This window comes from Aphis gossypii, chromosome 2 (genome assembly GCF_020184175.1).
Source record: "Aphis gossypii isolate Hap1 chromosome 2, ASM2018417v2, whole genome shotgun sequence".
In the NCBI taxonomy this organism is placed as follows: Eukaryota; Metazoa; Arthropoda; class Insecta; order Hemiptera; family Aphididae; genus Aphis; species Aphis gossypii.
In genome coordinates, this window is record NC_065531.1 from 35,145,705 (window position 1) to 35,160,572 (window position 14,868).

The following is a 14,868-nucleotide window of genomic DNA, read 5'->3' on the forward strand; positions in this document are numbered from 1 at the left end:
AATAGTTTATTCTTATCTATATCAATGATTATCATTTGGTTTGTTTGGGATTTGAGTACCTAGTGGCTACTGGCTAGTATAGTAGTATGTCAAGACAAGTACTATCTTAGTTCGTGGTCAAAACTTAAAATTATACTTGTGAATAGTTGAAGATATTATACTATAATATTATTATTATTTATTTATTTATTTAATAGCTGCTGCTAAACTACTAATTACTATATAATTTTTAAGTAATGTTATATGTCCAATTATAAAAAAGTAATATTTTTTCATATTATTATTTATTATAAGAATTGTGTGACGTACGTATTTTATCTATGACATTAAGTTTATTAGGCGGACTTTAGTGTTGTCAAATGTCAATTGACTATTGAGCTTGAAATTATTTTTATATAATATGTTTTTTTAATATGCTCAGTGTTAATAAGACTTAAAGTGTAGGTAATATTTTTTAGATTTATATTATAATTTACAATATAGGTAATATTTATAAATATGCATTATCTATTATAATTTTAGGACCATATAATTAATGTGATATTTTTCTGTTACCAAAGTGTTGTTTTTTGAAAAAAAATTTTTTTAGATTTTTTGTTGGATAATAAATATAATGTAAGTATTGAAGCTGTATAATTTTCTTCTTATATTATACCTACATATTTAAATATGATTTAGGGCAAAAAATTTATCAGACAGCAGTGATTTTTCTTCATCAACATCAGATGATGAAGAAGCACTTAAACATAAAAGTAAAAAATTGAAAGTTCATCAAATCGAAGATCGAGCTACATCAAAGTTTTATACTAAAGATGACAGCCAAGAAGATCTTCCATATGTTGCTGATAATGTTTTTAATGTTAAAAAAACAAAAAAAAACAAATATAAAACAAAATTCAAATCCAAAAGCCAATCATCGTCCAAAGTTAATATTTATCTTACAGTAGCTAATAAACAATAATATTTCATTATTTAATCATTAGTTTACTCAATATTATTATTTACAGTCTAATGAAACTATAGATGACTCAAAAGAAATCAAGTATGCTAACAACTATGCTCCAAATAATCTTGAAAAATCTTATTTAAATAATCCAGTTGCGTTTATGCAGAGTGATAGTAGTCTAGGTATTATATATTTAAATAAGTTAAACCATGTATTTTAATTTTAATTTTTTAATAGATCTTAAAAGAAAAAAATCATATTCTTCTGACGATAGCTCGGATAGTGATAGTGTTGACAGGTTTTCAAATCATGGCAAAAAATTAAAGACTGAACAATCTGATGGTGCTTCTTGTTCAAGAACAATTGATTCTGATTCTAATTTATCAGATGATCCTCCTTCAAAGATATATGGAACTTTTGAAAATAATGAAAAGAGTAACAAGGGAATGTCTTTAATGGTGATAATCAATTATTATGAAATATTTATTAATTATTTATTAAAATAATGAATAAACAGAATATAGTATGTACTATTTATACTTAATAAATATTTCATTTCTAGAAAAAAAGTGGTTATAAAGAAGGTGAAGGATTAGGGAAAAATGCTCAGGGATTGGTCAATCCAGTACAATTACCTACTCAAAAAGGTCGTAGAGGCTTGGGTTTTGCATCACGAGAACCAAGAGAATCTTTTGTTTTGGACTGGGACCCTGAACAAGAAGAAGTAATTATAACTATTATAAAAAATAAAATATATTTAATATACAATAATATTGTATAGTCAACAGATATTTTAAAAGTGACTGAATGGTTGGAAAATGAAGATCCATTGCCATTATCAATTGATGTTATGAATTATTGGTATGAAACTGGTGAAAAAAAATTAACATATAATCAAACAACAGAGTTTGCAGATTCAGAAATTTTTAAAGTTGTTAATTGTAGCAAGGTATATTTTAATATTTTTCAAAGTATCTTATAATTTTATTTATCTATAGTATTAAAATCTATTTATTTATTTTTTTTTTTTATAGAATGTTTTGGATAATATTAATGACCATGATTTCCGTCATGCTAGAACTAAAGCAAATCCATTTGAGACAATAAAAAATGGTATATTCCAAAATCGAGCTGCAATGAAAATGGCTAATATTGATTGGGCATGTGATTTTATGTTCACTGATCCTAAATATAATGATGGTGTATGTATGTAGTTTTTGTGTTTTATATTTTTATTTATGATAATTATTTTAATTTTAGTCATCCATGCTAACAAGTCCTAGTAGTTTACTCTATTTTGCTGATATATGTGCTGGACCCGGAGGTTTTTCTGAATATGTATTATGGCGAAAAAGTTGGAAAGCAAAAGGTGTAGGATTTACATTACGTAAGGCAAATGATTTCAAATTGAATGATTTTTATGCTGGTTCTCCTGAGTCTTTTGAAGCTTTTTATGGTAAGTATAAATGTATGATAAATAAATAATAAAATTGTATGTGTTTTGATTAAATATTTAAAAGTATACATTAATAAATTGTATAGATTACTTAAATGTTAATGTATTTATTATTTTTATAATAACTTCTTATTGTGCTCAATTGTATTACTTATATATGTTAAAACTAAGTATGTAAGATAAATAATGAATATTTGCCATTATAGATATATTGTTTTCTTATATTAAAAATACATCATTTACATTAAATGTATTATATCTTTATAGTGTAATCAACTTTTTTATAAACTGGACATATCTGTGGTAGTTATACATGATGTTCAAGGGAGGGGGGACAAAAATATACCCAACCATCCCTAACTACCAAACATTTTTATATATGTGGTATATATCAGTCGATTGTGATGTTTATTAATGACTTTTTTTTTATCGATCATAACAACCTTAAAAAAACTCAGAGGTCCATAAAAGTTGGCAACTCCTTGTATGTATACATTTAATACAAAATATAAAAAAAATCAAATTCCAAGGAGGGGGAAATCCACCTTTCCTCCCCCTTATAACTGTCACTAGGACTTATAGCTTTTAAAAATATGATTATATAATATATTGTATTATCTATATCAAGTTTAATTTTTATAAAACTAAAAGTAGCCATATTATTATTATTTTTTTAATTCCCCAAACAAATTACACTTAACAGTTGCAAAAGTATTTTAGATTAGTTTTATATATTTTATAGTACATATAATTTTAAAATCAAAACTATACATTGTTTTATTTAGGTCATGATGAAGATGGTGATGTTTATACACCGAAAAATATTCTGTCATTAGAAAAGTATGTAATGAAAATGACAGATGGAATAGGAGTGCATTTTGTTATGGCTGATGGTGTAAGTAATAATATACAAATCTAAAACAATATTTATTATTTATAGTTGTATTTTACATCTATTTTTAGGGATTTTCAGTTGATGGTCAAGAAAGTTTCCAAGAAATTTTATCCAAACGATTGTATCTATGTCAGGCTTTGGCTGCTTTGAGTATTTTACGACCCGGTGGACATTTTATGTGTAAAGTTTTTGACATATTCACTGAATTTAGTGCTGGATTATTGTTCCTTTTGTACCAGAGTTTCAAACAAATTAGTATTTATAAACCAGTTACTAGCCGGCCTGCAAACTCTGAAAGGTCATTTCAAATTAAATATATATTTATAATTTATATTTTTATGTTATTTATCTATAAATAAGATATAACTTTTGCATTTAGATATGTAATATGTAAATGGAGATTAGATGATGTACAAGATATAAAACAATATTTATATAATGTAAATTTTACTTGGCATGGATTAAATTCAAATGAAGATATTCTATCTATTGTTCCATTGCAAGAAATTCAAAGAGATTCTAATTTTTTTAGGTACCTTTGGGATTCTAATAATAAGTAAGTCAATTTATTTTGATTCATATTTGATACTAAAGGTATAAATGTGTTATATATGTTATTTTACTTAAATGTATTTAAAATGATAAATAAAACTAAGTATTGAATATAGCTAACTGACTGATGGACAAATATTCATGAATGTTGATTAATGCTGAAAAATTTATAAATAATAGTTATGAGGGTTGCTTTTCAATAATTTTTAGTTAAAATGACCTTTATAAAAACACTTAATAAGTACTAAATATTAATTTAAACGGGAATTGTCAGTACATGTAAAACTAACATATATTTTTAATTTAGATTAGGACAGTTTCAAGCATTGAGTTTATCAAAAATTGTGGCTTATACTAAAGATCAACGTTTAGCAGATGAAAGACAAAAAGATCTAAGAAAGAAATGTTTAGAGTTGTGGGGAGTAAAAGATGGTGTAAGACGTGCTCCTTTTAGAAGTGACCCTAAAGATACTTGCAATTCACTTATAACTGGATCAAAAGGTAATCATATTGATATATTACAAGTATTAAATATTATTAGAATTAACTTAATTATTTAATTACTTTTAGTAATATCTTATTATATTTAGATTTCTTACAGTCATTACCAGAAGTTTTAAGCAAAGAAAATTTAAGAAAATACGTCAAATCTATTTATGACTGGCATTGTGTTTTGCTCAATAATCCTAAACCACCTACTTATTTTTTAAGTATGTTTCTTATACTAAGTATTATGTAAAATAAATATTTTTTTTTTTTAAATTCTTATAGGTTTAGGTGGTAGTCAAGTTTATGAATTAGTTAATAATCAGTGGGTCTCTAATGAATACTTAAAGAGTGTAATGATGAGTCCTGGCACACTTGTATATGGTGAATTAGCCACTGAATTAGAAGGTGAAAATCTAGGACAACTTAGAGTAAGAGTATTGCACATTATAGATGCATATAAGCTTGGTAACATTGATATTAGTAATGAACATTATTTATCGAGGTAAAATTTATAATTAATGTAATAAATATTTGAATGAATTTTTTCTTACCTATTAGTTTATGTTCAGGATAAATTATTGTAAAGATTTTGCAAAGTCCATGAATAAAATTGAATCAGATAAAACAAGAATAAGAGTAAAGGAACCTGTTTACTTAGAAAACATTCCAGAAATATTTGAAAAAATTGACCTTAGATGGTCAAAGTTCCATCGTAAATCTGTGAAGATGTATATGTTAGATAGTGAAAAATATTGTTGTGCATCTGGAATATTATTTATTAAAGCTACATTAAGTAATTATACAAATTATAAATTTAATTATAGTTATTATTTATATCAAATGACAATTTTGTTTATTATTGATATTGTATCAGAGTATTAAAAACTAAAATTGTCTCTAATATTGATATATATCAAACCATTGATATTGCTGTACAGCACTAATTAATAATTAATAGTATTAATAATCTTTAATTTTAATTAATTTTGAATTGTTAATGTTGTATAGGTCCATGGGTGAGGGCATTATCGCGTACCTATAAAACAATGTACTATGGTCATCCAATAAAACAACCTATTTATGAAGAAGGAAATCCAGTTGCTGCATATGCTCCTTTTAGGTGAAATATTATTTTACTAAAAATAAACAACAAATTATTAAAATATCAATTTATTTGTAGGGATTGCCGTATTACCAATAAAATATGGTTTTGGATGGATGAATCTGGAAATCCCTTAAAAAACCCAAGTTTGGAACAAGAAGACCTTGAGAAACTTATAAAGTGATTCCAAATTATTTTAAGTATTCTTCTTGTTTATATAATTATAAATGAACTATTATCATTCATATGTATATTAAAGTTAGGTTGGATATTTTGACTGACTTAAAATCATAAATAAAAATTAACTGGTATTTTAATTAAAAATTGTTTTGAAAAATCTTATTCCAAAAACATATTAAATTTTTATAATGAATTATCATTGATTATAACAGCCAAAAATTACTCAGTGAGCAATCCATAGTAGTTATAAAATCAATAACATTGCTGTAACTTGAAATAAGGTCAAGGGAAACCATAATAATTTTGAAACAGTTAAGATAATTTTTTTAATCAACAATCATTGAGATATTTGTGTTTGACGTATAGAGAACGTATTGACTAGGCTACTATGGTATGGAGTACAAAAGTACAATGGCTGGTTATACTTATATTATCAAAGTTATTATAAAATATTGTCTTAGCATATATTATGCATTATATGCACTTGATCAAAAATACCATTTCTTCACAAAAAAGTATAAAGTTCAAAAATCAAGAGAAATATGTGAACAATTTATTAATTTATTTACATTTCACCATATGTTTATTTTAAAATGATCATCATGCAAATACATTTGCTATGAACTATAAGAAGAGATAAGATGAATATGTAATTCAACAATAAATCATTATTAATTACCAGCATAAGTAAACTCTTAAGCAATTTTAAATATTAATCTATTAGTATAAGCTATAAGAAAAACTGGATGATAATATTATTTTAGTAAAAGATTTTTTTTTTTATAAAAATAAATCATACTCCATTACTATTAAAGTATGTTAATTACTTGTTTTATGTTATTTTTACACAATAATAATACTTTAACCTGGCATCCAACATGAACTTTTATACTTTAAAACAATACATTAATTTTGTTATACAACATTTAATATTATATTAATGTATTGGATTATTTTCTAAATAAAAATTAAATATAGATCTGTCAAACCCAAAACATGTTAATACATGTTTTAAACATGTATAAAAACCAAATACATTTTTTATTAACCCTATGAAACATAATATATTTTCATGTGAACAATTATAATTCATTATTTCATAAAATTAAGTTAAGAGAATTTAAGTCCTGCATAAGTTTTTATTTTTATAGCTGAAATAAGCATAGAATAGAGATATTTTATAAATACAAACAAACATCTGAAAAGACATTGTTGGTTTTTATGAAATTTTAATGAATTTTGAATTTCGTATACATTTAAAGATTAGATAAAAATTTTAATTTGCCAATGCTCAACTTCTTTAATTATTATTGTAATTCAAACATATGGAAAATCTTGTATTAAATTTTCAACTCTTAGTTATACAAAATTTCTTATAAATTTTTAATTACAAAATAATTTGTAAATATTCATGATTTTAACGAGTTTTGTCAGTATTTGAACTTCAAACGCTAATAAAAAAAAAATCGTGTCTATGTATTCTTATAATATTTGAATCACTATAAGCCTAACTTATAAGAAACTTTGTACTAAATTTTCAAGTAGGTATTTTGACTGGATCAAAAAAAAATTATCGATATTTATAAAAAAAAAAAAACTAAATAAAACAAATATATCAAATACCTATAGATAGCCCTAAAATAAATTAATTTAACCTTAAAGCAAAATATTTTGAAAATTAAATCATGTAAAGATAATGCTAATATAAATACCTAACCGGAGAAATGAAGTACCTTACGACTTGAATAATAACAAATATTGAAAATCGTTTGAGAATAAATAGTTTTCGTAAAAATTTAAAAATCAGACGCTTTTAATATTTTTTTCTATAATGACACTACAAGTTTTCTCTATAGCTATTTGAAGGAAAACTTAGTGTTGAATATTTAACTTTAGATATAAACACACAAAAAAATTTATACATTTTCAACTACTAAATTACTTGCGAATTTTCGCAATTTGACATATATCTAAAAATTTGAACTTTAAATGCTTATAAAAAAATTGTGATTAATGATTTTTGATTATTATTTTGTAACTACAATAATAACAACTTAATATAAGAAACCTTGTAGTAAATTTTTAACTTTTTTTGGCTCCAAATTTTTTTTATCGACATTTCAAAAAAAAAAATACTTTGAAAAATCGAAAATTGTTGTCTATAAAATTTCAGTTGTCTATAAATAGCTCAAAAAAGTCAGAATATTTTGAAAATTTAACCATCTAGAGATAATATAATATAAACATTTCAAGTATTTACAGTAGTTAGTTTTTGAGTTACAAAAATTTAAAAAAATCGATTTTTTTGTAAATCGGTTTTGCGTAAAAATTCCCTTCTCCCCTGATTTTAACTGTTGGAAAATTCTTACTTTTGACCTTTTTAATGCACTAGCCACCAAGGATATTCACTTTGCCATCGGAAACTACCTCTGAAGTTTGAAATTGAAGTATTAATTCAGTAAGTTATTCTATACACAGACATAAAAAAACACACACACCATTGTAAAATCAATACATTCATCACTTCGTTCATAACGAGAAAGCGCTCTGTTGTATTGTCAGTTTTGAATTATTAAGTAGGTAAATGGTGGCCGATTGGTATAATATTGTAACTTGTAAGTAATTACTAATTTATAGCTTAAATTTAATTACCTATTTAAATTCAAAGATATGTAATAATAATCATGTCGTAAAGATATGCAAAACAATTATAAGTGGATACGGTGTGTCATCCTCAATTTTTTGGGCGATATTGATATTTGATTGTATATTTAGTTTATTTATTTATTTTTCTATTACAGTACGATAATATGTTGAATTAAGTTTTTCCAAAGATATCATGTGTGTGTGTATATATATATATTATGGTATATAATAGTTTATAATTCAATTTTTTTTATATTTTTCTTGGATGGTAAGTGGATATAAGTCGAAACCACGTAGGGTAGAACAGTTATTATTTTTTTAATTTCATTATGCTTACAAACTAATATTAGATAAACGTACCTATAATATGGCGAAAAGTTTCACATCTCTAGAATTGCCAATTAGGTAATTGTCAAATGATAAAATAATAACTAAAGTTGATAAAATTTATTTGGACATGTACCTATCCAATTTTGTCAAAATGAAGACATCCGTTACAATGATTTACTCAATTACGAGGTAGACTCGATTATTTTGCATTCAGTGTTTCAACTAGATCTGATTTGCTACTAGAAGACAGAAACTACTATCCAAGTTTAAGAATGAATGATTTTCACTACCTACTCTAAAAAGTGTAACATAAAGTAGGTAAATTCAATAGATTCTGATTGGATTGGTGAATCTAAAAGTGGAAAAGTAGTTTCAAGTATAGAACAATGATTATGGATAACAATAAATTATATCATATTCTCTACTTTTACATTCATGGCCCGTATGGGTACTGATAATTGGTATTTACTATTTAGAGTTAATCATAATGATCTGACACATTCGCAAATACAATTATTGTAGTGTGAAATTTCCATACATTCACATTTCACAGCTCTATGATATAGGTACCATGCCTAGTGGAGGCACTAGCTCGAACAGTAAGAACGGGAAACCACGTCTCTCGTTGATGGAAATTAAGTATAGAGAACGTCATATCCGTACGTGTTGTACGTCTTAGGTACATATGATGTACGACATGGTGAATTTTCGTTCGCCAGTTTTAATAATGTGCTGTTTGTTTTCATATTAGAGTGAATTATCCCATAATAAAATTTAAAGGTAAGATTATTATCTAAGGCTTCGCCTAGTGTTTTATTGAAATTATCATTTTTAAGTAAGTTATGATTTTTTTAAAACTGTACATTTTAAAACGATTATAACTTATTTAAATATAGCAATATTAATAATAGGCTACGCGAGACCCTAGGGGCTAGATAATAGTATAATCTTCTTTAAATTGTTTAATATGTCAATTCACTCTAACATCAGAACTGATAGCACACTATGTCACTATTGAAACTGGTTAACTGGTGAATGAAAATTCGCCATGTTGTACATACCTATATAAGATGGAGATAACACGTCATGAGGTTACGAGTATTACGAGTTACGACATCCTCGCAACATCCGCATGTGGTGTCTCCGTCTTACAAGTGCGTAACACAGTAAATTTATGCTCAGCAGATTACGTTTAGTTCCGTTAGTTTAAAAATTAGAGCCAATAGACCTATTATAAAACTTGATAGTAAGAAAATTATCTGTGTTTGAATGTTTTGTATGTATGGATTTTTACGATAGTTCATTTTTTTAGAAAGTTATGCGTGTATGATATAGTGTAAATTAAAAATGCTCATAATAACTCGCTTAAAACTGAATAATCGTGAAAAATCAATATACAAACACAGATAATGTTCTAACCATAAAGTATCATAATTATAGATAGATTCACTCTAATTTTTAAACTAATACGGAGGTAAAAGTGATCTACTGAGCGTAAAATATTTGCTATGTTACGCACTTGTAAGACGAAGAACACAATATGCGAATGTTGCGTCTTCTTAACAATAAAAAGTCTTCAAATTAATCCTACAATTATTATATAAAATAATTTTGATATTTTCCTTTATGACAATAGAAAACTAGAAACGCGTATTTAAAATATTTTCTTAATAAGTGTTGTAGTAAATATTTTAAGTAACATATTAGGTATGATAATGATATACCTATTACAAAAATACTTTTTTTTATAAGTTTATATAAAAATTTATATGATTGTATAATCCTATCCAGTATCATATACGGTTGTAATTTACGTCGATTTTTATATTATAATTTATTTTTAAAGTATAATAGTAAGCGATTGTCGTTAAAAAATTAATGAAGAACTTTGTTTCAAAAACATAAAAACATAAAAATAGTATTTAGGTAACTATAGGTAAGTGAAGCAATACTATTTTTACTTAGGTATTTTAAAAGGTTATTCCCCTTTCATATAAATAATTATACAATACCTATTTCCAACTACAAGGAAATAATTCGCTCTCCTTTTAAGTTCCACCTAAAAAGCGTCTTCAATTTTTTTAATTAGTAATATTAAATTGTATTTTGTATTTATTAATTATTGTAATGCTAATTTTATAATCTGAAATAGTAGGTACCTACAATTTTAATTTATAATATTAATGTACTCAGGTATTTTTAATTTATAAAACCCTTATAAAAATATAAAATATTTATAAAGTACTTATCTACTAATAATATTGTGCAAAAACTTCAAACGGGAAAAAGGATTTCAAGAACCGTTATTGGAAATCATTTTTTACGAGCATTTAATGTCTGAAATAGGTTGGTGTTACTGTGTTAGTATAACAAATATTATTAATACATTTTAAATTCTAAGCGACAGACATGACGTAGGTATTGACTGTACAAGTGTATAAATGATGTATGTTTTTTTTTCTAAAAAACTTTTCGAGACAGTTAAAAGCTCAAACAGTTCCATACAGAACCTCTATAGAATATAAATTAGAAATTGAACGCAGGATTGCACTTAAAAGGAACTTTTTCAATTGTTCTGTAGTCTCCGAGAAAATATGAGAAAACCCTCATTTTTAACTTTGTAATTTTGGATTTCGTTTCAATACTGTGGTAATTGATTTCGTTTTAGATTAGTGCTATCGTATGTTTATACCTATGAATAGATATAAGACATTTAGATTTTAGACATTAGACATGTTATTGTAATACCTTTAAATAATTTAAATACTTTTTTCAAAAGTCAAATATGAAGAAAAGAAAATTCAAAAAAAATGTTTAACACCAAGGAATAAACTCTGTTCCGATTTCTTTTCGAATGCATTGAATATATTATATATTATCGTATAGCTTTCATATTTAAAATAATATACCTACATAGTTACAATACTCTTCATTGCACGAAGATGATCAGAGTGACATGAATGGTCAAAAGAATACACATCAGTGGTCGCCGGTCGGCAGTTTCTTTATTTTGTCTACTTTACATTGGATCTATAAGCTATAATATACATACAGAACTTAGAAGTCTAATTGCATCATTGTCTATTGAGTCTATAATCGTTAAGTAGTACCTATAGGCCATAAGGATGCTTACTCATTGTTTTCACAGTTTTGAGTCTTGTTATTTTTACGTACAACGTATATGTTATAAATTACATCTAATTTTCTTCATTTGTTCGTCTAAATCGTATACTCTACAGTCTACACGTTTACACTCTATAGCCTAAAGACATCTATAGACCAGTAGCGGCTCGTGAGTTAATATTCTGGGGAGACTTAAAATTATTTAACATAAACTACGTACAACAACGAACAAGAAAAACCCTGTTATTGAAAATCTAATAATATTATAGTATTACATATTTAGTTAATATTTTTAAGTTTAATTTGATTTTTTTGTTCGTAAGTTAAAGTATTAAAACCACTAGTTATAATATGTCTATTATATTGTCTTTTTGCATTTTTAAAATAATTAGAAATATAACAAATATCAAATAGAAGATAGTATAAAACCCTGTAGTAATCGTGTTATAGTTCTTAAATCATAAAAATTAAAAATGCATTAAATTATGACAGCGACTAAGAACGGCGCGCGGTACGGCAATTATTGTCGTGAACCCAGTCTCAATAGAGTCTATAATACGCAGCTTATTCTCCCTGCCCCCTCCGGCCCTCCATCAAACCGGCCGTACCATTTTACATGTTATGATTGAGACTGTCGGGCGGCAGTTTCACTGTAACGGCGACCGTCACCGTCATCGATAAAACTAAAATAGCATTCTATTAAAATAACTATTTAAAGGTTTTAGACTTGGTTGCTTTCAATTTATAATAATAAACAAAGAAAACGATATAAATTATATAATATTATATTTTCAATTCGAATAAAAATATTTTTATGCATTATTATTTTAATTAATTATTATTTACAAGTAACTGGGTTTTTTTAAGGGGGAGACTCAGTCTCAAAGTCTCCCCTGACGAGCCGCCCCTGCTATAGACTACATTATTATACTTATATATGCTTTTAAAAACAAAAATATATTTTAAGCTTAAAAATTGCCGTCTTGTTAATATGTATTTTTTAAAACATACAACATTTTTATGGAAATTAAGTACCTAAATTACAACACTGTAAATAACATATCAATATGCCATGTAATATTGATTAAAAAGTTACTGTACAATACTGCAATGTTAATATTTAAAATGACATTTTTTTTTTTAATGCTATATAAATTAAAAAAAAATTCAATATTATTTAATGACAATATTTTTTTTAAAATGAAATCATGAGCCATGACTACGGGGTGTGGATTTTAGTATGATTTTGTACAGCCCTATCCATAATACATGTTACTATATTAGTTACCATAACGTATACGTATTTTATTAAATGCGATGGCGCTAAGTCGCTAAGGACAGGACATACTATAGACATGTGAAGAAAGAAAAATGATCGACTTTCTATTTTTTAATCTGCGAAGTTTTAGAAAAAAAGGTTTTAAATAATATGCAGTTATTAGAACATTAAAAACAAATGGATATCAAAATAAATTCATATTTATATCGTTATGTATAACATATATATATATAATTATATAATAAATAAGATAAGATAATATAATTGATTTGCATTCTATATATAGTACGAAATCAACGATAATTATGTCTCAATTGATCGTATTAATTATATTATAAGGTACCTATATAAATATAATATACATGATTGCATACGACTTGATCTCTGAACAAGATACAGAAATAATAGTTTTAAGATTATGTATACATAATACATATATCTAATATCTATATTATGTTCAAGTGTAAATATTATTTGATTTAGACAGCATGTGTATATTAATGTCACTATATACTTACCAATAATTTATTTTTAAATTAGGTACCTATCTAATATATTTTAAATTTAATTTTGAAAAATTATTAAGCATTCATTATACATAGTTTATTAGTTTGTTATATGTTTTTTGGTTTATTATATTTAAATTTTAAACGCATTAAAAAATTAAATTTTTTGTTTTTTTATTTCATAATAATTTAAGTCTTAAGATAATAAATTTAATGGATTTATCACGTAATAATTTTATAAATTGTTTTAATTTGAATTTTGAATTATTTTAATTTTCATTCCTACTACTTCTTCAGAAATAGTAATGTAAATCTATTAATAATGATAAAGGAATACTTGTATTAATTATTACTTATTAGTTATTACTTATTACCAAGTAAGCGGACAGTTGCATATAATAATATTCATGTTATAGCTATATACCTACATAGCGTAGGTACGTGGAAAATTGCACCAATTGTGATCTTTTCGTATTAAATATTTGTAAATTGTGTAGGTAGATACAATTTGAGTACTCAATCTAACGAACATTTCACCGATACATTTTTAGTTAAGATGTATCATTTAAATTTTAAAACTACCTACTCAGAGGGCCAGATACCAATAGACACCATGAGGGGAGACCGTCTATACTCTATAGGTACTGCAGGAGTTTATATTCCCATAGGAATATATTTTTCCAAAAGTATTTATTTATTTTTATTTTTATTTAAAAATTATTGTACTAAAACAACTATCTGAACACATTAACGTTTTACCTCGCTTACAGTGTTCTAAATAGACTGTTGTAATTAATGAAAATTCGTTGGGTGCCGGTGACGTGTCGTACATAATAACATAATATATTATACACGCATATATATGTATGTATATTTATCATTTATACATACAGTAAGATAGTGAAATATATAATATTCGTCGATAGGTATAACATTTATTTTAAGTTGTATAATGTATACCCATAAAATCCATTACTCGTGTATTATAGTACTATAGTCTATAAACATACCTAATATACATTAATTTATAACATAATATAGTGTTAGTTTAGTCATGCGATAGTGATCGACAACAATGTTTGTAAATAATTTTCTTTTTTTTTATCGTAGTTTAACAATCAATTTTGATGTGACTTGTTTTTTTTTTCAGGAAAAAAAAACGTAAATTACAATAATTGATTCGGTCGGCCTCTCCAATAACCCTATAAGAATGATAATAATTATAGGTTTGCCCCTGTCAAAAAACCGTTGCGGCGTCCCTGAACGACTTCGCAATGACGTGCTGCGATAGTATGACGTCGGTGCACGTCTCGACGATCGACTAACAATTATTTATTTACCTGTTTGTGGCGGACGAAAAACGC

General features: G+C 25.5%; 1 protein-coding gene across 3 annotated transcripts; it reads left to right on the plus strand.

The window, feature by feature from the left end:
• The first annotated feature begins 73 nt into the window (after nt 1–73).
• Nucleotides 74–5,764, plus strand: LOC114126460 (cap-specific mRNA (nucleoside-2'-O-)-methyltransferase 1). 3 transcript variants are annotated; one of them, XM_050201096.1, is made up of 18 exons: nt 74–444; nt 523–615; nt 679–925; nt 1,008–1,128; nt 1,184–1,404; nt 1,509–1,670; nt 1,728–1,895; nt 1,981–2,148; nt 2,207–2,402; nt 3,188–3,297; nt 3,366–3,595; nt 3,677–3,853; nt 4,157–4,350; nt 4,440–4,559; nt 4,621–4,840; nt 4,908–5,131; nt 5,347–5,458; nt 5,519–5,764. In XM_050201096.1, coding segments are annotated over exons 2-18 (2,778 nt in total). In that variant the 5' UTR covers nt 74–444; nt 523–613; the 3' UTR covers nt 5,625–5,764. The 3 variants fall into 3 exon arrangements, with proteins under 3 accessions (XP_050057053.1, XP_050057052.1, XP_027846216.2); XM_050201095.1 differs by having other exon boundaries at nt 74–440; XM_027990415.2 differs by having other exon boundaries at nt 74–615.
• The last annotated feature ends 9,104 nt before the right edge of the window (nt 5,765–14,868 follow it).